This window comes from Bison bison, unplaced genomic scaffold, assembly GCF_000754665.1.
Source record: "Bison bison bison isolate TAMUID 2011002044 unplaced genomic scaffold, Bison_UMD1.0 scf7180017864524, whole genome shotgun sequence".
In the NCBI taxonomy this organism is placed as follows: Eukaryota; Metazoa; Chordata; class Mammalia; order Artiodactyla; family Bovidae; genus Bison; species Bison bison.
The window spans coordinates 4,433,889-4,457,503 of record NW_011495075.1 but is presented as its reverse complement, the minus strand read 5'-3'; the positions used below and the strand labels follow the sequence as shown (position 1 = coordinate 4,457,503).

The window sequence follows — 23,615 nt, the reverse complement described above, 5'->3', positions numbered from 1 at the left end:
CCCTTATGGCAGAAAGTGAAAAGGAACCAAAAAGCCTCTTGATGAAAGTGAAAGAGGAGAGTGAAAAAGATGGCTTAAAGCTCAACATTCAGAAAACGAAGATCATAGCATCTGGTCCCATCACTTCATGGGAAATAGATGGGAAAACAGAGGAAACAGTGGCAGACTTTATTTTGGGGCTCCAAAATCACTGCAGATGGTGACTGCAGCCATGAAATTAAAAGACGCTTACTCCTTGGAAGGAAAGTTATGACCAACCTAGATAGCATATTCAAAAGCAGAGACATTACTTTGCCAACAAAGGTCTGTCTAGTCAAGGCTATGGTTTTTCCAATGGCCATGTATGGATGTGAGAGTTGGACTGTGAAGAAGGCTGAGCGCCAATGAATTGATGCTTTTGAACTGTGGTGTTGGAGAAGACTCTTGAGAGTCCCTTGGACTGCAAGGAGATCCAACCAGTCCATTCTAAAGGAGATCAGCCCTGGGTGTTCTTTGGAATGACTGATGCTGAAGCTGAAACTCCAATACTTTGGCTACCTCATGCAAAGAGTTGAGTCATTGGAAAAGACCCTGATGCTGGGAGGAATTGGGGGCAGGAGGAGAAGGGGACGACAGAAGATGAGATGGCTGGATGGCATCACTGACTCAATGGACGTGAGTCTGAGTGAACTCCGGGAGTTGGTGCTGGACAGGGAGGCCTGGCGTGCTGCTATTCATGGGGTCGCAAAGAGTCGGACCTGACTGAGCGACTGAACTGAACTGACTGAATGTACCCTGACGTGCACGCTTCAGTTTTCTGAGCTTCGCATACAAACCCAGTAATAAATGCAGGCAGGACGCTCTGCACACACAGCTCTATCCCTTCTCTCTCTGTTGTGTGTACTCTCAGCCTCTCTTTATTATGGTGGGAGAATACAGTGAAGGCAAAAGCAGGTAATCATTTTAAGGGATATGGATATGAGACACATGATTTCTCCCAATTTCTCTTCTAACTTGACTATGAAAACTTAATGCAGATCTCTATAAATGTTTGTAAAAGTGTGCACTCAAAACTGCCTATCTGGAATTCTCTCTAGAATGACCTAAAAAGACAGACATTAAAGCATTCATCACTGGACCATCCAGGCAGTGAAATACACCACAGGGTATTCTGGAAGATGCTGATGTTGTCTATACAAAATTCTTATAGTTACATACATTTTTTAAAGTCTAGCATTTTACAGTTCTTGGCAGTTGCTTGATATTGATCAGATAAGGATAACTGATTCTGAAATGTAAATTCCAATCTATTAATAAATAACCTGTGGCACTGGATTAAAAGTGTAAAGAAAAATTATTACACTCATACATTTATTTCCAGCTACTGAACGAATACTATGAACTTAAAATATTTTTCCCCTCTAATTAGCAACACAAATGTAGTCTCCCTCATTTCCTCTTCTAAGAAAACCATAGTATTTTCTTTTCTATATTCCAGTATTAGATACAGTCTCGGGGAGCACATGCCGTATACCAAGTCGTCAATGAGTTTCCGAAACTAATCAAAACTTGGACAAGTAATGCGAGTGATGTTGGCTCCACATGTTTACTCAGAAATTATCACGAGACTGAATTCTGGTCTTGAGTTTTCAATGCAGTAGTTGAATATTTCCAGTTATTTCCAGTCATTTTCTTAGGCAGACGAATGACTGAATGGCTGAAACATAAAATTGTTCAAGTGTAAAATTACCTTCTAGTGAATATTTCACAGAATTAAGCACGTCAAGGGTAGAGAAGGAAGTATTTACATACATGCACACAAACTCTGGACTTTTGACACACACTAAAACACTACTGCTATTATAATAATAAAATCAGATTGCCAAATTATGAGATTGCTCACCCTAAGAGTAAATCAATTTTCTTAATTTATTAATAATACATTGTCTTAATTTATTAATAATCCATTTTTGGGCATTCAGCAAGGGGTTTTTAATTAATTATTTATTTTACTTTACAATATTGTATTGGTTTTGCCACACACTGACTTGAATCTGCCATGAGTGTACATGTGTTCCCCATCCTGAACCCCCCTCCCACCTCCCTTCCCATCCCATCCCTCTGGGTCATCCCAGTGCACCAGCCCCAAGCACCCTGTCTCATGCATCAAACTATGGACTGGAGATTCATTTCACATATGATATTTTATATGTTTCAATGTCATTCTCCCAGATCATCCCACCCTCGCCCTCTCCCAGAGTCCAAAAGACTGTTCAACACATCTGTGTCTCTTTTGCTGTCTCGCATACACGGTAATTCTATTTAGTAAAAAGCATCTGGAGTAGTATTTGCACTGAATTTAGGTCTGTTTTTAAAGATGTTTACGCTGAATCTTAAAAGTTGAGTGTTTTACCAGTAATCACGAGTGAGTGACCTAAACTCCTGAAAGACAACTGTGTGGAGTTACATCCTAGGAAATTTAAGCAGCTCCAAAATGCGGGAAGGTCCATCAGGTGTACAAAAGGGGGACCAGACAAGCCAGGGAGGATATCAGATGCCAGATCACGAAGCTTCTATTGTGCTAGTCTGCACACGTTTAAATTTCATTCTAAGAAAAAAGAAGGCGCTGAAAGTATTACAAGCAGGAAAAGGACACAATCGGGTTCAGGAAGATCATTCTCAGAGATAAGAATACAGTGGGCTACAGTCCATGGGGTTGAAGAGGCAGACCCAACTGAATGACGAAACACTTTATTTTACGTTTTAAAAATTATCATCCCACAGATGTTCATTAATTCAAGGCAAACTTCAGTTTCTGTTTAGCATTTATTTTTTTAAGAAAAAAGGATAAAGATATAAAAATAAATGTAAGAGCTAAAACTCTTGGAAGGAAAAAAGAGAGCTTCATGACACTGTATTTGAAAATCATTTTTTGACATGACACCAAAAGCACAGAACAAAAGAAAAAAAGAAGATAAGTTTTTCCTCTTTAAAGTTAAAAAATTGTGTACAGCAAAGGACACTATCAACAAAGTAAAAAGGCAACCCATGGAATGGGAGAAAATATTTGCAGATGACATATCTGACAATAACTGAATATATAAAAAGCTCCCACTCCTCAACAGCAATATGAAAATACAGTTAAAAAATGGCAAAGGACTGGAATAAAATTTCAGCAAAGAAGATATTTAATAACCAATAAACACAGGAAACAACTCTATACTGCTAATCTTTAGGGAAATGCACATTAAAACCACATTTATATACTACTTCACACCCATTAGAATGGCAATTATCAAAACAAAACAAAAAATAAGAAGTCTCAAGGAGGGTGTGGGAAAACTGGAAACCTGTGTGTTGCTGCTGGAAATGTAAATTTATGAAACCACTGTGGAAAACGTTATGGCAGTTCTTCAGAAAATTAAGCATAGAATTACAATACTATTCAGCAATTCTACTTCCGGGTATATACTCAAAAGATCTGAATACACAGACTCAAACAGGTATTTGCACACCCGTGTTCATAGCAGCTTTGCTCACAAGAGCCAAAGATGGAAGCAACCCAAGTGTTCATCTGCTGCTGCTGCTGCTAAGTCGCTTCAGTCATGTCCGACTCTGTGCAACCCCATAGACAGCAGCCCATTAGGCTCCTCTGTCCCTGGGATTCTCCAGGCAAGAATACTGGAGTGGGTTGCCATTTCCTTCTCCAATGCATGAAAATGAAAAGTCAAAGTGAAGTTGCTCAGTTGTGTCCGACTCTTAGCAACCCCATGGACTGCAGCCCAAGTGTGTGAACAGACTACTACTCAAACTTAAACAGGAAGGGAACTTTGACATATGCCACAATATGGATGGAACTCGAAAACATGAAGTGAAATAAGCCAGTCACAGAAGGATCTGTATTGTATCATTCTAGTTATAGGAGGTGGCTATTGTTCAGTCGCTCAGTCATGTCCAACTATTTTCGAACCCACGGACTGCAACACTCCAGGCTTCCCTGTCCTTCACTATCTCCTGGAGTTTGCTCAAATTCTTCCATTGAGTCAGTGATGCCATCCAGCCATCTCATCCTCTGTCGTCCCCTTCTCCTGCCTTCAATCTTTTCCCGAATCAGGGTCTTTTCCAGTGAGTAGGCTCTTTGCACCAGGTAGCCAAAGTACTGGAGCTTCAGCGTCAGCATCGGTCCTTCCAATGAATATTCAAGGTTGATCTCCTTTAGGATGGACTGGTTTGATCTCCTTGCAGTCCAAGGGACTTTCAAGGGTTTTCTCCAACGCCACAATCTGAAAGCATCAGTTCTTCGGTGCTCAGCCCTTTACACGGTTCAGCTCTCACATACAGAGAAGTCTAATGGAAAAACCACAGCTTCGACTAGACAGACCTTTGTTGCCAAAGTGATGTCTCTGCGTTTAGTATGCCGTCTAGGTTTATCAGAGCTTTCCTTGCAAACAAGGACCAAGTGTCTTTTAGTTTAATGGGTACAGAGATTCAATTTGAGAAGTAAAAAGGTTATAAAGATGTTGGTATTGACTGCAAAACAATATGAATGCACTTAATGGTACAGAACTGTACACTTAAGGATGGTTAAAATGGTAAATTTCATATTATGTGTATTTTACCACAATTTTTAAAATAGGGAAAAACACAGAGCTTACCAGTTCCTTAGTCAAGTAATCTGCCAGAGTATTTAGAAGCTTGTAATATACTTCAAACCATGGCAGGTAACTGTAAAATAATAATAATAGTAACTTAAAAATATGTCTGTGTATATGTATGTGTATATATATATATATGTATGTATCATTTAGAATTAAGAAAGAAGACAGCAAAATAAACATCAAATTTATATTATTTCAAACAGGTTGATCCTGGAGGGCAAAAAAGAACAATACCCACATTCTCTTTAATGTTACAGTAAGATTTTACATATAATCCATTATTAGCTTTCATAAAATAATCAGAATCCAAAATTCCATTATAAAGGTTATTCATTAGAGACTTCTATTTTATGTTAGAAACACCTAACATCACTTAGCCCCATTTCATGGTAGGTATGGTCTGAGTGTTCCAGAAGCTGTCATTGAATAAGCATTTACCACTGATATAAGATATAATATAAAATAAAAACTAATTTTAAAAAGCTTTTAAAACAAAGACATAAAGACACAATCATTTCTCTTCAAATATTGCAGAATTGAATATATAAAAAATAGAATTATGTGCTTATTAATTAAATCAATTCCTCAGAAACTGATGTTTATATAAGATGATAAATTTCAAAATAAATATCATTACAAGTAAGACTATTTTAAAAGCTGTTATTACAAATAGCATTTAAGTATCAAAAACACATATAATTTAAAATTCCTTTCAATTCATTTTGCTAGACACAAATATAATTAACTTTATGAAACCATAATGCTAAATCCAAAATCAACTGTACAAAATAAAATCTGTACTCCTTTTCAAATTAAGGTATGTATATTTAAAATCTATCCAAAGGTTTTAATTGTTTATCAAAATGTAAACTTCTCATATATAAGAGTGAATCACAAAACACACCAGTATAGTTAATTATCAATTAACAAATACTCATTTTTTCTTCAAAGAATGACTACAACAGAAAAATTTTCAAGAGAAAACACTGTGATACTTTTAATACACAAATATATACTAACAAGAGTTTTGATAAATTTTTTAAATTTAAAAATCAATGACTAGAGCTTAGGAACACAGCTTTCCTTCCACCTGTTTTCATGTAACGTCTGATTATCTGATGTGACTGTTGATGATGCATTTTAATCAGGAGTTGCCTAAAGCCATGAGAGGAGAACAGTCAGGTCACCCATGGTAACTTTCCTCAGCAGCATGCTCTATCTATCTACATTTGCTCAGTCACGACCAACTCTCTGCAACCCCATGGTCTGTATCCTGCCAGACTCCTCTGTCCCTGGGGATTCTCCAGGCAAGAACACTGAAGTGGGCTGCCATTCCCTTTTCCAGGGGATCTTCCTAACCCAAGGTTCAAACCCGGGTCTCCCGAATTGCAGGCAGATTCTTTACTGTCTGAGCCACCAGGAAAGCCCATGTTGCAGAATGCTATAGAGTTCTTTAAAATGATCATTACAAACAGTTAAGTAAGGGTTTGGAAGATGGCTGTCACTATCTACCAACTTCTTGTTAAATCTAATAGTACACTGAATACATCTATTGTTCTACGTGCCTTTTGTAAATGACACTGCAATGAGTATGAATGAATGAAAGAGCATAAATTAATGAGGAAAGACAAATGCAACAGAAAGCACCACAGGTGAACACAGGTGAGCAGCCTCATAAAGGTGATAAGCAAACAAAAATAACAGATTCAGCCGTGAGAGCAAACCGAAACCTGACGTCAACAGAAGGGAGAAGGGCCGCTAGCCAACAGCCCGGCCCCACGGAGCCCAAAACACTGCTCTGGGAATCTCTCAAAGGAAGAAACACCTCCAAGGCCCTGTATCTTCTTGCAGGTGAGACCCACCACCGCTCATACAATGGTTCTCATTCAGTTCCATGCCTCTATCTTAAATACAAAGTAACAGTCCAACCACCAGATATTTGAGGAAATACAGACGTGAATACAAACATAAAAGGAACTCCAAGTACACAGAGACAATACAGACAGGTGAGAGTTCCAAAACTTGTCATTAATATCCTTAGAAGCTGAATAAACAGCAGGATGCCATTAAACAAAACACAGTCTAAGAAAGGAGAAAGAAGTGAAAAAAGCAGTTTATTAGACAAGAAAGAGTTCTTAGAAATTCAAAATACAAATGCTGAAAAAAATTAAAATCAATAGAAAAGTTAGAAACTACATCAAGAATATCTCCTAAGGACTAGAATAAAGAGACAAACTGATGGAAATAGGAATAAATATTAAAATATCAGCATATCAATCTCAACTGTCATGCAGTTGACTAACAGCAGTTCTTAGAAAGGAGGGGAAAAAATAAATTTCTTTTTAAAAATTACTGGAATATCCCAGAACTTTAGACATGAATCTCCATGTTGAAAGCACCCCAGGGTTAACTATAAAATAAATGAGCCCAACCAGAGAATCACAGTGAAATTTCAGAACAGAGGTAGAAAGCACCTAAGACTTTCCAAAGAGACAAAACAGGTCGCATACAAAGGCGTAGAATCCCAAATGTCCCGGAACGCCTCTCTCAACAGCAGCTCTGGGAAGTCAGCAAACACGCCTCCCAAAGGCAGAGGACATACCCCTTGCAATCTAGAACTCTCTGCCCAGAGAAATTATCAGTCAAGTGTGGAGACAGGCTGAAAGCATTTTCAGTCTTTCTGGGACTCAAAAATTCACCTTCTGCATAATATGTTGGGAGAGCAACAAAATGGAGGATTGAGCAGAAATGAGGAATACGCGGATATACAGACAAGGAATCGGATCCCAGGGAAGAACAGGGAAGTCTAAGGACGGGTGTGCCAACACCTGGAGAACCACAAGTCCAGACGGAAATGGGGGTGAGGGACCGGGGAAGGGTGTGGTGGGGTGGGGGTTACAACAAGCCGACAGCTTCACGCAGGAGCCTGGAAAATCCTGGGTGGAACATGCGCCAAAGCTCTGACAGCCTGGGGGAAATCTGACAATCAGAAGTTAGTCAGTTAGCATTGGTAATCCCAATTTGGTAGCTCAGTTGGGAAAGAATCCATCCACCTGCAGTGCAAGAAACCCCGGTTCGATTCCTGGGTCAGGAAGATGCCCTGGAGAAAGGATAGCCTACCCACTCCAGTACTCTGGGGCTTCCTTGGTGGCTCAGCTGGTAAAGAATCTGCCTGCAATGTAGGAGACTTGGGTGTGATCCCCGGGTTGAGAAGATCCCCTGGAGAAGGGAAATGCTACCCACTCCAGTATTCTGACCTGGAGAATTCCAAGGATGGTGTAGTCCATGGGGTCGCAAAGAGTTGCACACGACTGAGTGGCTTTCACCTTCACTTTTTAACTCTAACGCAGGCTTCCCTGGTGGCTCAGATGGTAAAGAATCTGCTGCAATGTAGGAGACTTGGGTTCGATCCCTGGTTTGGGAAGATCCCCTGGAGAAGGACATGACCACCCACTCCAGTATTCTTGTCTGGGGAATTCCATGGACAGAGGAGCCTGGTGGGCTACAGTCCAAGTGGTCGCAGAGAGTCAGACACAACTGAGAGGCTAACACTTTTAAACTCTTAACATTTCAGATGGTTAATCTATTTTCTACCATATCTTTCACTTATAAAAACAAACAAACAAACAAAAACACGACCTTCAAGATTACTGTTTTTAGATTACCAACTCAATACCATGCAAATTACCAATCCTATTCTTTATATTCACTATAATGCAATGAAATAACGTTCATGAGGGATGGTCTGCCAAGAAACAAGGTAGTTCCTAGATACACTAGTTTCTTTCATTTGTAGTTGTTTCATAGTCACATTTCAACTTTCCATGGCCTGAAGAAACTGGTATTTCAAGAAAATTTCAATGTGTTATACAGTTCAGATCTCTATGCTCAGATAAACTGAGACCTAATCTATTCAAGGAACATGCTGGTCCTGTTTTTTTTTTTTTTCCCTGCTCTTAAGATCTTAAGATAAAGCAAGATGCATTGATTTTAGCTGGTTTGCATAGCCACTTATTAATCCTTAACATTGTTATTTCATCTTACTCACATAACGTGGAACCTTGTTTAAACCTCCTTCCTTGACCACTATAAAAATAAGATATGTAATAAATGTCTCATAATTAAAACTTTTGCAAAGTGAGAGAATCCTTTTTTTCCCTAGACCAAATTTTCTGTTTTTTCTCATCTTTACATTATTACTTCTCATTGGTTATCTTCAACTTTCAATTTCCTTTCAAATTATGAAGGGAACTGGAACCCAATTTTTCATTAAGAAGCTTATACAAGGGCTTCCCTGGTGGCTCAGCAGTAAAGAATCCACCTGCCAGTGCAGGAGGCACGGGCTCAGTCCCTGACCCAGGAAGACCCCACACGCCGTGCAGGAGCTAAACCCAAGTGCCACAGCTGCTGAGCCTGTGCTCTGGAACCCGGGAGCCGCAAGGACTGAGCCCAAGCCCACAGCAACTACTGAAGCCCACGGGCCCCAGAGCCAGGCTCCAGAACAAGAGACGCCACTCCGAGGAGAAGCTCTCACACCACAGCTGGAGAGCAGTCCCCGCTCACCACGACTGGAGAAAAGCCCATGCAGCAATGCAGACCCAGTGCAGCCAAATATAAATAAATAAATAAAATTAGTCTAAAAGAAAGAAGCTTATACAAAAAAAATATATATTTATTTGTAAGATTATGGACCTGTTTTTGAAAATGAAACAAAATGAATTAATAATTGATTAATAGTTTACTTTAAAAAATTTAACAGTGCTAGGTATTTGGGAGTTACTATTACGTTTTATTATCTCCAAGAATATTTTCACTGAACTGCATCCTGATCCCAAGCTATGTTTGATCTCTATACGGGGCATGGTGGATTTTGTTCTCGCGTTGATCCAACATTTGACTCTACTATATTCAGATCACTGCTGGACACCAGGATGTTTTATAACCTCCTCTAACATGACTTCATCTATAAATCAGACTGTCGTAATTTAAAAAGACTAGTACAACAAGGCTTCCACCTATGGATATTTCCCACAGTCATCTCTAAGGCTCCATCATGCTTTGTTATTTCTATCTGGACAGTAAGAGTTACTAGTCAGGTCTATGTCCATCTAGAAGTAGAGAGCAGAATCTAAATATGAGCGACTCCTCATATTTATTGGAAGTACAGAAAATATTGATAAAACTTCTTAGGCACTCACTGTGTATAAAAATACACTAGGTACTTGACATGCGTTCTCTCACATAATTCTTATAATAATGCTGTGATGTGTATCTGACTAAACTAAGGTATGACAACTGCATTCAGGGCCACAAAGCTACCGAACAGCAAGCCTGAGATTAGCACTCCAACTGAGCAACAGATGCTCAAGTCTCTTATAAAATTTATTTAACTAATGTCCAGAGCAGTATCTTTCTTTCTGCCTTTTATATTTTATGCAAACGCGCAAATTTCCCAACAGATACACATTTCGATTTGATTCTTTCACTTAACACATCAGTAATTCCTTCCAACTGTAGATTTTAGTACTGCTTGTTATGTTCATCACCACAGATAAAAATTTCTGAAAAGAATACGGCCTGCAACATGACACAAGATCTCTCATCAGACAACACACATCTAGCAACATCTCAGTATATTTCCATCCATAAGAAGACTGGCAACTCGTAGCTATCGTCTAGCCAGCATTTTCCTCTCTGTAATTCGTTCCCGAGAGATAACGTGACTCTCTGTACCACAGCACTGCCTGACACACCAGTAAGCCCAGCACCATAAAACACCAAGTTCAGTCACACACAGCGTGTTCTCCGTGAACACGCAATGGTTCTTAGTGATAACCAGCCCCTTTTAAGAGTACATATCTTTTTTTTTTTTTTTCATGAAAACATCACCTGTATCAAAGTGGACTACTCTGAAAGTCAGTCATGCTCCTAGGATGTCAGGGAAGCAGGGACATTTTCTGTTGCAAATAAACAGTAGCATCTGGAGTGGAGGCTGCAAACTGGCTACAAGCAGACCAATCTAGCCCACAAACTGCTGTTTGGGCAACACCGCGGCTGCTGGACTGAACAAGCCGCCGACTTCTAAAAGAGGCGATTCACTGAAAACCTACATTTTCCTCTCTTACAAATCAAAAGAGCTGGCAGTGCTGGTCAAACTTTTTTTTTTTTTCCACTTTTCAGTAAAAATCTAGAGTTGAGTAACAGTTTATCTTTGGATGTGGTATGTGCCATTTCTATAGATCACCCCTGTTTCCCACTGTCAGCCAAACTTGCTTATCTCATTTTAGTCCCTGACCTGTGTCTACAGGTAACTGAATTCGCCACCCCTGATACAGACAACTGGACAACGTGAAGTCCTGCTCACTTTATATGTGATGACAAAATGGTCCAGGGTACACCAAGGAGTCAGTGAGTCAAATATTTTAACAAGGTTCCACTGCACACTTTAAAAACAAAAAGTGTGCTCAAAAAATGCACACACACACGTGTAATAAACACTATATATTATGTAAGCTAGCCTTGCTCAGATAAGAAATGCTACTCCCATGTTTTTATTTTAGTGGTTTCTTAGATAATTTTCAAATATGTTCAAAGCAATTAATTTTTAACTCATGTATAAACTCCTAATTATCATTAAGTCAGAATAAGTTTTCACTAAATTTTACAGTCCCAAAGATGTTCAAAATTTCTTAACCACCAAACACAAACATCCCAGAAAGCTGTTAAAAATGTATTCAACATATAATGACTAGATAAAATGTTTTACTTGAATTTTATAAAACTGAAAATGTCATTCTTTAGCAAAAGATTCCTGTGACTCTCATAGTCTTGTAATATACATAAATGTAAAACAGAGACATTAGAACCAAATCATTTTAAAACAGAAAACAGGAGGTTCTTCAAAGGTTAGTTATGAGATTATTTCCTTTTCATGAAGACGTAAGTAAGGCCAGGGACAGATGTCTCAGGAAAACCACAAGTCCACTGAATAGCAAGGAGACTTCCCCCACTTGGGCTCCCACTATCCTACTGAGCTGATAAAACTTTTACATCTACAAGTCAAAGGTTAAATAAAGGAAAGGAAATGTTTTTTGTCAAGCAGTCAGGTAACTACTAACAGTCTCGGTGATCAGCAGGAACCTAACTCAGAGTAACCAAATAAAACTAAGGAAACTGCCTTTCCGTAGAAAAGCGTCTCATGTCTAGAGGCTGTTTTTCTGTCTGGAAAATTGACACAAAATGTGTAAAATTGAAACATGCTGCTTCTAAGGGACTTGCCTCAAGGAAGAGTGTGAAAGCCTCTGAGTTTGGTATGAGTCAGGGGCGGGGGGACTACAAAGGCACCAAACCCTAGTCTGTCTTCCTCGTGAGGGCACTTATTTCATTTTGAACCCATGGCGACAATTTTATAGTTGTAAAATTATGTTAATTAAATTAGAGAAAATACTATTTCTTGCATTTCTACTATCGTACTAAAGCAATGCTAAATACAAACAATGGCACGATTTAAATTAATACTATTTCAGGGTATTTTTGAAATTTTGTGAAAGGAGGACAAATATGCTATAGAAAAAGCTAAAGCACACAAAATTCAAAATTTTATTAACTTTTGTATTAAATTAACCTGAATTCTAATATTTTTTCTAAAAGGTGAATGAAACATATAGAAATTAAGTACACTCACTTCCAAATTTTATAATAGCATAAATCCAGTGGCTTATAAGCCACTTACATGGCTTAAAGCCATATAAGTTTTTTCAGTTTATAAAGGCTTCTATATATATTCATTCCTTTTACCAGCTGTGAATAAACACCACAGTTTATCAGTTGCTAGCCAATAGGAAGATATATAAACAACTCTTTAATTATATCAGGAATTGATTTTGGTGGCAGTGAGTTGTAAAACAGATTCAAATATTACAGAGGAATGACATCTACAACTTACTCATAAATGGGTCAGCATAACAATATAATAGAGACATGGAGAACGTGTGTGTGTGTACACATTGAGAGAGCGAGGTGGGGACAGACAGAAGCAGCTTAACAACTGTGAATCTTGGGCACATGTAGACAAGAGTTCACAGTACTATTCCTGAAACTTACCTGCAAACCTAATTTTTTAATGAAAAGACTTAAAAATACCTAGAGAAAAATTAGAAAGCTCATACAGCCTCAGTCTTTGTTAGGGCAAACTTGTTTGGGGCAGAGGGTGACAGACCCCTTCCCGGTGTGGCTTTGGAACTTTCAGTATGAAGCACAAAGGTAAAGGAGCTCTCCCCACCCACTTTCCAGTCACTCCCAAACCCGCTGCCTAAAACGATGGTTTCAAATTAGAAGATCAGCCTACAGCTGAAGCATAACACGTTTCTGGATAAAACATCAACTTTTCAACACAATTGCTCCAGATTAAAGAGCTGAGCCTAAAAACAGGAACAGGAGCATCCACGCTCTACTACTCATAAAGCAGCTAAGTATTTGCTTCTGAATAAACACTGGGAAAAACTCTCCAACTCAGACACACATTCTGAGTAAATTTATAACTTAACCCTCAAAGAATGACAGGAATGTAGCTGAACAGCAAGTGAACAGAGTAGACATCAATATCACACCAATGTTCTTTTGTGATAATTATTCAATTGAGCCTTATTTCTTTTCCTAGGAGCATTTCTAGAGTCTAGCTTGACCAACGCGTGTACTATAACTACAGTATATGACACACCTACATTTCTGAGTCATCGGGGAAGCTAACCTTCAGGACCTGCCCTCCTCAGCACCAGCAGCTCAGACTCAAGTCACAGAGACCTGCTCTCAACAGCCTCCCGAGCGCCGGGGATGACGGAGGTGATGGGGGCAGGAGAGGCGGGGCTGGTGAAACTGACTCAGGTCGCAGGAGACACCTGCTGCTCAGAGCCAGCTCAGGGCTGCTGGCTCAGCAACACCAGCGCCAGCGAGAGGAATGAGACCCGCCAACTTTACGCAAAATTTCACTAAAACGTACAAGGTAAGAAGCATCTTCTAAAATTTTTAAAACACCATGCGGCCAAAGAAAGCATCTCTGAACACTTCTGCCCAGAAGCACCAGTCCACAATCTCCGTCTTAAACCACCAGTTCACCTTCGAGAATCCAAGTCATAGGTCAATAATAGAAAAGAGCACGTGCTAATTTAACCAGACTTTCCGCATGCTATTCAATATGTGAAACATGTGACCTGCTATTTTAAAAATTAACCCATAAAAAGTATTATTTACAAGAGCCAATGCTAACACAACACTGTAAGTCAACTTAAAACTTCAATAATTTTTTTAAAAGAAGCCAATTCTACTCTTACTGGTAAACCTTTAAGCCTAACTGATGCTGTATACAGACAGTAAACAAAATTACTTTTCAGCTTAGCTGGATTTAGAGAAAACAAAAAATACATACAAGCACATTTTTAAGCATCCCAAGCATACAGCAAAGTGCAACAGAGAGACGCAGTTAATCTACGGTGTCCCCAAGAGCATTTTTCACGACACACACTCACCTCAGGATGCATAAGCAGATCTTGCCTCCTGCGGTGAGTCGGCAGAACCCAAACCTCTGTTTGCTCTCAATGTCCGTCAGCACGAAGGCAAAGTGCTGTCCAACCTGATTCCGAGACGCTCTGAAATGCAGCAACGGAACAACATTTCAAGCCTCGTGTGAGAATCGTCTTAAAGAAAAGCAAGAGTCAGGCTATATGGACACGAGCCATTGTTTCCACATTTCAAGTCAGTTGGTTCTCAGAGCTGCAGTGATATTTTAAAACTAAAATGTATTCTTTTTAATGGCTGAGTAATACTCCATTGTGTATATGTACCACAGCTTTCTTATCCATTCATCTGCTGATGGACATCTAGGTTGCTTCCATGTCCTGGCTATTATAAACAGTGCTGCGATGAACATTGGTGTACACGTGTCTCTTTCCCTTCTGGTTTCCTCGGTGTGTATGCCCAGCAGTGGGATTGCTGGATCATAAGGCAGTTCTATTTCCAGTTTCTTAAGGAATCTCCACACTGTTCTCCATAGTGGCTGTACTAGTTTGCATTCCCACCAACAGTGTAAGAGGGTTCCCTTTTCTCCACACCCTCTCCAGAGGGATGGTATGGGGAGGGAGGAAGGAGGAGGGTTCAGGATGGGGAACACATGTATACCTGTGGTGGATTCATTTCGATATTTGGCAAAACTAATACAATATTGTAAAGTTTAAAAATAAAATAAAATTTAAAAAAAAATAAAAATAAAATGAGTGTGAAATGTGTAAACTAAATCATGAATCAACACTTAATGAGTTGACCTACTCAATACATGCTAATACATGGCTGGAGAGTCATAAGGTATCTTAACAGTAAGTTTTCACGTGCTTCAAGTGTTAAAGTGTTAGTTGTGTCTGACTCTGTGACCCCACAGACCGTAGCCCATCAGGCTCCTTTGTCCGTGGGATTCTTCAGGCAAGAATACTGGAGTGGGTTGCCATCTCCTCCTCCAGGGGATCTTCCTGACCCAGGGATCGAGCCCAGGTCTCCTGCGCTGCAGGCAGACTCTTGACCAGTGTTTGGTAAATTCCAGCAACACTAGTCATGGCATGCCAGGGGAGTGCCCCGGGGCTGCCCACACAGCAGGGTGTGTCACGTCCAGTCTGCTGGCAACCCAGCCAACTCTCTTGAATTGATTCTTCTGTTGACATTCTCACTCAATAAAGTCCCATACAAATTACTATTGGCATTTCTTTTTAGCATTCTCTTCTAGAGCTACCTATATCCTGGTAATAAGTTTCCAAGTACAAAATAAGAATACAATTCCCATGAACAAAGCTTACTACAAAGAATTTCAGTTAATGTTGACCCAAGTGTCAGACGGTCATCGTATGTGTCAGGCTGCCATGGAAGGTGAGGTCGAAGTCCCTACACTGAATCTTCATTATTTAAAATACACAAATACATTTCCCGTTACTGGCCATGACCTTGCCATTAGACAGCAACAACTGAACATCCGCTTCCTTGATGCAAAATAAAATTTCCAGGACGCCTAAATTTTGGCTTGTAAATGGTGAGCGAATCATGTGCAACGAAATAAGTTACTTTCTCCTACTGTCCCAACACTGCAAATCATTTTCAACTGTCAGGAAATATTGTATTTCAAATGCTGAACGTCTGAAGAACACACTTTTACATGCAAGGTGGTTTTTTTTTAAACAAGCTTCAAAATAATCTACCCTGAGTACAGCCTGAATGCTGCATGCTCAAGGTGAAGCTACGGGCACATATTATAGCAGATTGGAAACCATCTCCCTTCATGGAAAAAAAGAAGAAAATAATACCTGTCTTGTTCATAGATTGACAATGCCAGTAAATTACAGTTCACTCTAAAAAAAATTTAAAAAACCGCCTCTGGTGTCGAATGTGCCCTCTCGTGCCCAGTGCTCGCAATCTACTGCCATAGCTTTGCTTCCTTTATCTCATCTTTGCTATTAACTTGGAAACTGCAACTTTAGTGGACACCACTGATTCTCCACAAAAGAGCTATGCTTATCAGCATCAATGAGTCCATCATTCGAAAGGCTTTATCTTTAACGCTGTACAATTTTAGATTTTTACCCATCTTGACTTTTAGCAAAATATTTTCCTAAGATAAATTTTCTTTTAAAGTTGCCTTACAGCATACTCTTTTAAAAAATAACTGGTGTTAGGGTGTGAAAAATCACATGAAAAACAATAAATGATCTGTTTTATGCTCAAAGAGCTATATATGCTGCAGCATTCCTGCCTCAACCCAGGTAATACTCTATTCATTCAGCATTTGTTCAGTAAAATACAAACATAATGAGATTTTCAAAACTGCTAGGTAAGAGGGTGTCTGTGCAGCCTTTGGTAATATTGCACTATTTCTATAAAGCTATTTGTGGGAGACAACCAGCCATGAGTTTTACAATGTCACACAGATGGTCTTTTCAATCAGGGTGAAGTGACACAGAAACTGGGACATATACATCTAATTTTAAAAGACACAATTCTAAGGCTCTGATAAAGGACATATGAATGTTCTTTTTCCTCCGAGTGCTTACAATATGTACCTGAAGAACAAAAGGAAGAAATGGAACCTTGAGACTAATCCCAACTGGCCACAGTGGAGAACAACAGAAGATAGAGTGGTTTAGAAGCCTTCTCCATTTCAAATATTATTTGATTTTGAACCTCTTGTGTTTTTTGTTAGAGGCAGTGAGGAAAAGTACATTTCATTTCATAGAGAAGACACAGGTAATAATTCTACAGTGCTTACTAAGGCAGGCTCCGGTTATCTTAAACGATGACTTATACTGTACCTTTCAACGTCAAAGGGGAAGCAGAACTTTGGCACAGTCTGTAGTACTTCCTGTGAATGCAAATTTTAAAAAAAGCTTTAGAATGTTTGTAAAGATGCAGTTAAAACTTCTTTTGAGACATTTTTAGGGGAAAAAAGTTTGTTTTTTTTTTTAAAGAAAAATAGCAGAGGTTCCTAGATTAAAATAATTGATTATTAAAAAGGAATTAAGTGTGTGCTTCGGCAGATTGCGCTGACAATGCCTCGGAAGCCCCTGGAGGGAGAGGCCTGGCCTGAGGGCATTAACACCCCTCACGTCCCCGCTGGGACTCCCTTCAACAAGGCCATATGGATTTTACGAGAAGCGCTGCACCATATGGGTAAGCTGCGTCTGTGGCTACTGGTACCGCAGGCCAGCCACGGGGACTTCTGACAGATCCTGGCTCAGAACATAAATGTTGTTTCAATTAAAATGCAGGCAGAGAAAAGGGAATGAGGTTGGCAGCAGAATGAATTACTGAGAGGTGTAACAACTCAACGTGCGCCATAGTAAAATCGTTCGGGGGAAAAAAGGATTTTCTATAGCTAGAGAAACACACTTATAATTTCAACTCTTGGTATATTCAACAGCAGTAACACTAATCTCACACTCTTAACGAAATGTGCATGCAAAAACAAGCCTTTAAGGGTAAAACAACATAGCTTCTATTCTGTGCACTTTAAGAATTTCCTAGTATGAAAAACAATGTTTTAAGCGTATTTTCTAAGCATAGAAAATAATCTTACTGACTTTCGAAATCTGAAGTGATTTTATAGTTACTGTAAAATAATTTTAAAACCTTTTAGAAACCATATACATTAACAAGTATAACAAAATGCACATAATTGTCACATATTTGGTAAAAGATGGAAAAAGATCTGTATTGTTATATAGGAAAAAACAACTTAGAGTTAACTCCTATCATAAAGTTAAACTTCAGAATTGACGATACCATCATACAAGTTTAAAGCCTACTGATCTTATAAGACAAAGCAGAGATATATGACAATGTTTCATATTAAAAAGAAAAAAGAGCCAATATCTTAATACAGTAGTCATCTCTCCAAAAAAGATTACCTTGCCTATCACCTCTTTACAAATAAAATTTGCACTCAGAGAAATCATCAATATATGAATATTAAATTCTATATAGGCACAAACACAGTATTGAGTGCTTTAAAGCAGAACTTCTCACATTCTTTTAATATGTAGACTGATATCAAGTATCAGTTAAAAATAAATCATTGTAATATTCCATTTGCTGTATGATTCAGGGAGCTCAAGCCCAGCTCTGTGACAGCCTAGAGGGGTGGGAGGTGGGAGGGAGGTTCAAGACGAGGAGACATACGTATACCTAGAGCTGATTCAAGTTGCTGTGTGGCAGAAACCAACACAGTACCGTAAAGCAATTATTCTTCAATTAAAAATAAGCGGAAATGTTAAAAAAAATCACTGCAATTATTCCAACGCCAAAACCTAAGAGAGATTCAAGAGCGTTATGAACATATATATTTGAAAGTATGAACACAAATGCCATATTTAGGAAAAAACTGTTTCACTACTGACAATGTTTTCTTAAATGGAACTGAAAGAGCTGCTAAACTCGAAATAATTCAAGTTACTTAAACTGCAAGCAGGTCAGTACAAAAGAGGACAGTTCATCTGAGCATTGATAGACTTTATCTTGTGCTGCAAAAAGTGAAGACTTCTCGTATTTATAACACCTGCCCCTCCACCCAACCCGGCCGCTGCCACAAAGCTGTTCATATCATTTCTGTAACAATAAAGATATATATTCAAAATCCATTGTCGCCTTCCAAATATACTCGAATCAATAATATATTGCACATCGATTTTAAGACTCCAATGAAGAAGAATGTTTCCTGGTTAGCTGCTCAATAGTTCACACTCTCCCCCTGCCCCCCTCCCACAAGCAACACACACACACACACACACACACACACACACGCTTCTGCAAAGCAGCCTCAGCTCGCTCCCCAACTGGCAGGAGCAACCCTCAGGGGACAAGTCTTTAAACCTCCGCACTCTTTAAAATTCAACCAGCCAGCAGGTCTATAGACTAGTGTATAAACAGTATAGACAAAAAAATCCCCTCTCAGCTTATGTCAGTGACAAAGCAGCTCAGCAGTTGACTGCTCCTCCCCTGACAGTATAAGCCAGGCTTACACAGATCAATGGCCGCCAGTCCCACCTAGCTCCCAGGGCTCGGTTCTCCTCCTTAATTACAGGTGCTGTTCAAACCGAGGTTGGAAGAGAAAAGAAGGGGAGAGGGAGAGCGGGAGGGGGGAATGGAATACATGCAAACAGCATTTTTGAACCCTTTTAACAACGATGTTAAGTGAAAACTGTACTTTTATACTGATGTAGAAGTGCTCATGAACTCTACTATTTCCACCACACAGTGTTCTTCACATGACACAGACATACACACACACGCCCACACACACGCACAGGCACGCACGCACGTGCACACATGCACACCCCTGCATTTCTGGATTGGCATCCTCAGATCACATGACAGGTAATACTCTTCAAAAGTTACGTTTTCTCTATCCATACAGGCTTTGGTTTTTATGAAATACCTGATTTTCTTAAGCAAGAAAAATTATCTGGGTTCTCAAAATCCTCTTAATTCTCTAAAATATTTTTCTACAAAAAGAACACATTGACTAACATGTCAAATGTTAAAAACAGAAGGAACAAAAAGAACAACACAGAATATGCAATTATGAACAGCAAAAAAAGGGGGGGCAATTATACATATGTGTGTGCTCGTGTGCTCAGTTACATATATATGTGTGTGCTCGTGTGCTCAGTTGTGTCTGACTCTGCGACCCCATGGACTGTAGCCCATCAGGCTCCTCCGTCCGCGGAATTTTTCAGGCAAGAATTCTGGAGCGGGTTGCCATTTCCTCCTCCAGGGGATCTTCCTGGCCCAGGGATCAAACCTGTGACACTTTCATCTCCTGCATTGGCAAGCAGATTCTTTACCACCACGCCACCTGGGAAGCCCTGCATATATATGCAGATGCCCTAAAAACAACACACCTACTACACAAATAAACTGGAAAATAATGACTGAAAATGTTTACATGGTGTTTTTGGTCTTACAATCCTGTATCTGTACTCAAAAGCATTATGATCAAATTGAGCCCATAAGAGAGAAGAGGGTGAATGACCTGTGTGAACAGTGGCATATTGACTCTTTATCCATGTGGTTACTGTTGAACAATATAAATTCATCAAATAAAAGAGGAAACAAGCGTTTAAGAATCTGCTTTTAAAGGAGAGCTCAAAGATGTAATGGGTACCTCCTGATTAGAGTTCAGTAACTACAAAGGTCTTAGAATTTCCCTGACAAAACTCTAAGAGGCGATGAGATGCGTCATCGTCAGGATCGGTAACCACTCTCCCTCCTCTTCACTGCTCCTGCCCCGGCTCTCCACTGAGATGCTCTCCACTGAGACGTGGCTTCTGAGGTGCGTGCAGCCCTCTCTTCCACACTCACAGATTACATCCGGCCTGGCACAGTCTATACCCGTGGATTCAACTGCAACCCCCAAATTCCTTAGCTCGTTAGTTTAGATACTACTGTGAACTCCAGCACTACACGTCTAACTACTTCCTAGTACCTATTTCCGAGTGTTCTGCCACCTCAAGTTCAGAATGAATAAACTCAAGTCCTTCTTCTGGTTGTATACTCCTTATCAGCCAGAAGGGCAGTACCATCCACCCCTGGTGCCCACACAAGCCCACAGTGACTGTCCAGACCTCTCCCTCTCCCTAACCCCTGCCCCACACATAATCAACCATTAATCAAGTTCTGCTTATTCAGTTTCATTAAACGGCCTTGCTCCAGAGGTTCCCAATGCAAAGGCAGAAAGAATTAGAAGGAAGATAAGAACGTGGAAGAATCACTTGGGAGCATTTTTCTAAACACACCTGACTGCCTCCAGTAAGGGTCCTGACGCTTTAACTTCGTTTGAGTGGCACATGTAACCGAGGGATGAGACGAATGGGACCAGACCAGGGCGCTCGCTGCACCCCAGCAGTCCTTGCCCTCTTGCTGCAAGTGACGAGGCGGAGTTGTTTGGAGACTGGTTCAGCATCTTCCTCGAGGACTCAGGAGTCTCCCAGCCTTCTGCTCTGCTGTCCTGAATCTGTGGCTTTGTCCTTGTCACCTCTCCTGGTGGTCACAAAGTGAGCTGCCAGAGTTCGGCTGACCACATCCAGACACCACAGTGTGCAGTGAACGCTTCCTGGAAGGCGCTTTCTACCCTTCCCAGAAGGCCCACCAGCTGCCTTTCCCATCCCACTCTACCACCTAGAAGAAGGTCATGGCCTCTCCTAGACTAACCTCGGGCAGGGCAACAGTCATCCACGCTCAGCCCAGCCTCAGACTGGTTAGAGGAAAACTTAGAATTCATACCCATCCATTTTCCACTAACCACTGAATGTGTAATTAATTATAAAGAAGCTTGAAGTATCAAGTTTTCTTCCCTGAAACTCCTCCCGCAAATTTTAACTAGATAAGAATTAAAGTTATACCAGAGTTCTTGGTGAAAATGTAACACAATATTATGTAAAGTCAGTTTTCAAATATGCAGTTTTCTTCATTTGAACAACACTTTCAGAATCATTTTGTAACAAGGGGGCTCTACTTATCAATTTTAATCTAATTTTTCACAAAGGCCATATATTTCTCAAAAGATGCTTATGTAACTTTGCATGTTATCTCCCAAAATAAATGAGAAGTGGTTTAGGATATCATGTATTTGCTCAATCTATCTGTGCTTTACATGGGGGAAAAATAAACTTTTTTTTTTCCTTAAAAGAAACATTCACTGAGCTACTCGGTGACAGGCAGGCTGCGCAGTGCAAAACTGGGATTCCCAGACCACACCCGACCTGCTCTGGGCCCCACAGCACCAGCAGGGGAGCTACAAGATGCCCTCGGGTTTCAAGGAAACACAGCTACACTAACAGGGGGATTAGATTAGGAGGCGTTCTACGGTAAATTACAGGCACAGCGTCTTTAAACATCATCTTCTCATCTTCTGATGTTTTCAAGCTGGATACTCTACTTTAAACTTAAGAGTCAAGGAATAACTGTCAGGATTAACTGACATCACTGCGGGATTTCTCGACTTTTTTACTTTTCTGTACTATTTCTGTACAGCAAATATACTCTGCTATAAAAAGAACTGTACTATCGAAATACAAATTTTGAGGATTTGGGTTTTATGTGTACCAGTCAGGTGACAGAGATCTCTGTAGTCGACATTCGTTTAATCTAACGCCAATGAAAAGGCCTAGATTCAAAGCAGGGCAGAGAGATATTACCATAAATACATATACTTAACGATTAGACAGGTGCTTTACTTGACAAATGAAAGGAATCATATATTTCCCTCATTAATTTAAGATAAAGAATTTAAAAGGCATGAAAGGAAAGTGTATATATGTGTGTGTGTGTGTGTGTGTGTGTGTGTGTGTGTGTGTATAAGCAAATGGGTTTCAGAAGTTTTTTTCTCAAAAATTCTACTACCAACCTTCATTTTCTTATCCCTAGGTTAACACTAACTTTTAATGAATCATTTGAATAACAGTTACCCACTCAGGAAGACCCTCTTTTTACCCCTAATAACCATATACCCTCCCTGCTCCTTTCAGACTAACATATCTGCCCTTTGCTTCACCCACCCTTAGTTTAACAAGTAACATTTTCTAGATCAAAGGAGCTACCCATATAATAAAATAGAGTACTGCCTATAATACTTATTTGCACAATAGAAACTAAGGTACTTAAGAATGAATATCAAACTTCCATTTAAATCAACATCAGAATTAGGTAGAAAAATGTTTCAACTTTTAGAGAGAAACAAGTTTCACACCCGTCAACTGATCTGCTCCCATGACCCCAGACCACAGCTAAATGTGGGGTAGAGGAAACAAAAGGGGATTACTGATTTTCAGAGCGAAGATCCTAGGAACAGCCCCACAGCTGTGTGCAGGCTCACGCCATCAGGTGGTAAAGCCCAGTGGTCACCGCCTAGTGCCCCAGGGCCGGGGGTGATGTTCAGACCTGCCTGTGCCAGCCCCTGGCCATGCCCTCCAGTCACAGCCGCTAGAAAATGGGCCAAAATTATCACCTATCTCATAGGATTAAGTGAGAATTTTCTAGGGGATTTATATGAGGATTAAGTTAGAAATCCAAGTCCAATGATTAAACAATGTCAGGCACATAAACCATCCCCGCCCAACAACTGTTAACTCTTTTATTAAAGAGCTAGTTGTTTTAACAACTCAAGTGTCACATGAATTCAAATGAAGATACTTACTTACACAACAAATATTTACTGAATAACTGCAGCATTTAAAGTCCTGTGTCCAATAACCTATGCCAAAACATTAACAAACCGAAACATGAAATGATTAAATAATATATTATACTGAATAGTGTGTCTGCCTCCCTGGAAGATGTTTAACACATTAACATAGGTGCCTGTGGATACAGACACAGATTTGAACATCCTCACCTACTTCCGCTGCATCACACACAATAGAAGCAGACTGGGAAGTCACACCCTGTGCGGGG

The 23,615-nt window shown here is 39.8% G+C and overlaps 1 protein-coding gene across 1 annotated transcript in view; it reads right to left on the bottom strand.

The window, feature by feature from the left end:
* DENND1B (DENN/MADD domain containing 1B) overlaps positions 1-23,615 on the bottom strand; it is a 270,331-nt gene that overhangs the window by 137,997 nt on the left and 108,719 nt on the right. The window contains exons 7-9 of the mRNA XM_010831135.1: positions 16,979-17,028; positions 14,162-14,281; positions 4,635-4,704 (exon numbers count right to left, since the gene is read on the bottom strand). Of these exons, the coding sequence (XP_010829437.1) occupies positions 4,635-4,704; positions 14,162-14,281; positions 16,979-17,028 (240 nt within the window). The remainder of the gene's footprint in view (positions 1-4,634; positions 4,705-14,161; positions 14,282-16,978; positions 17,029-23,615) is intronic.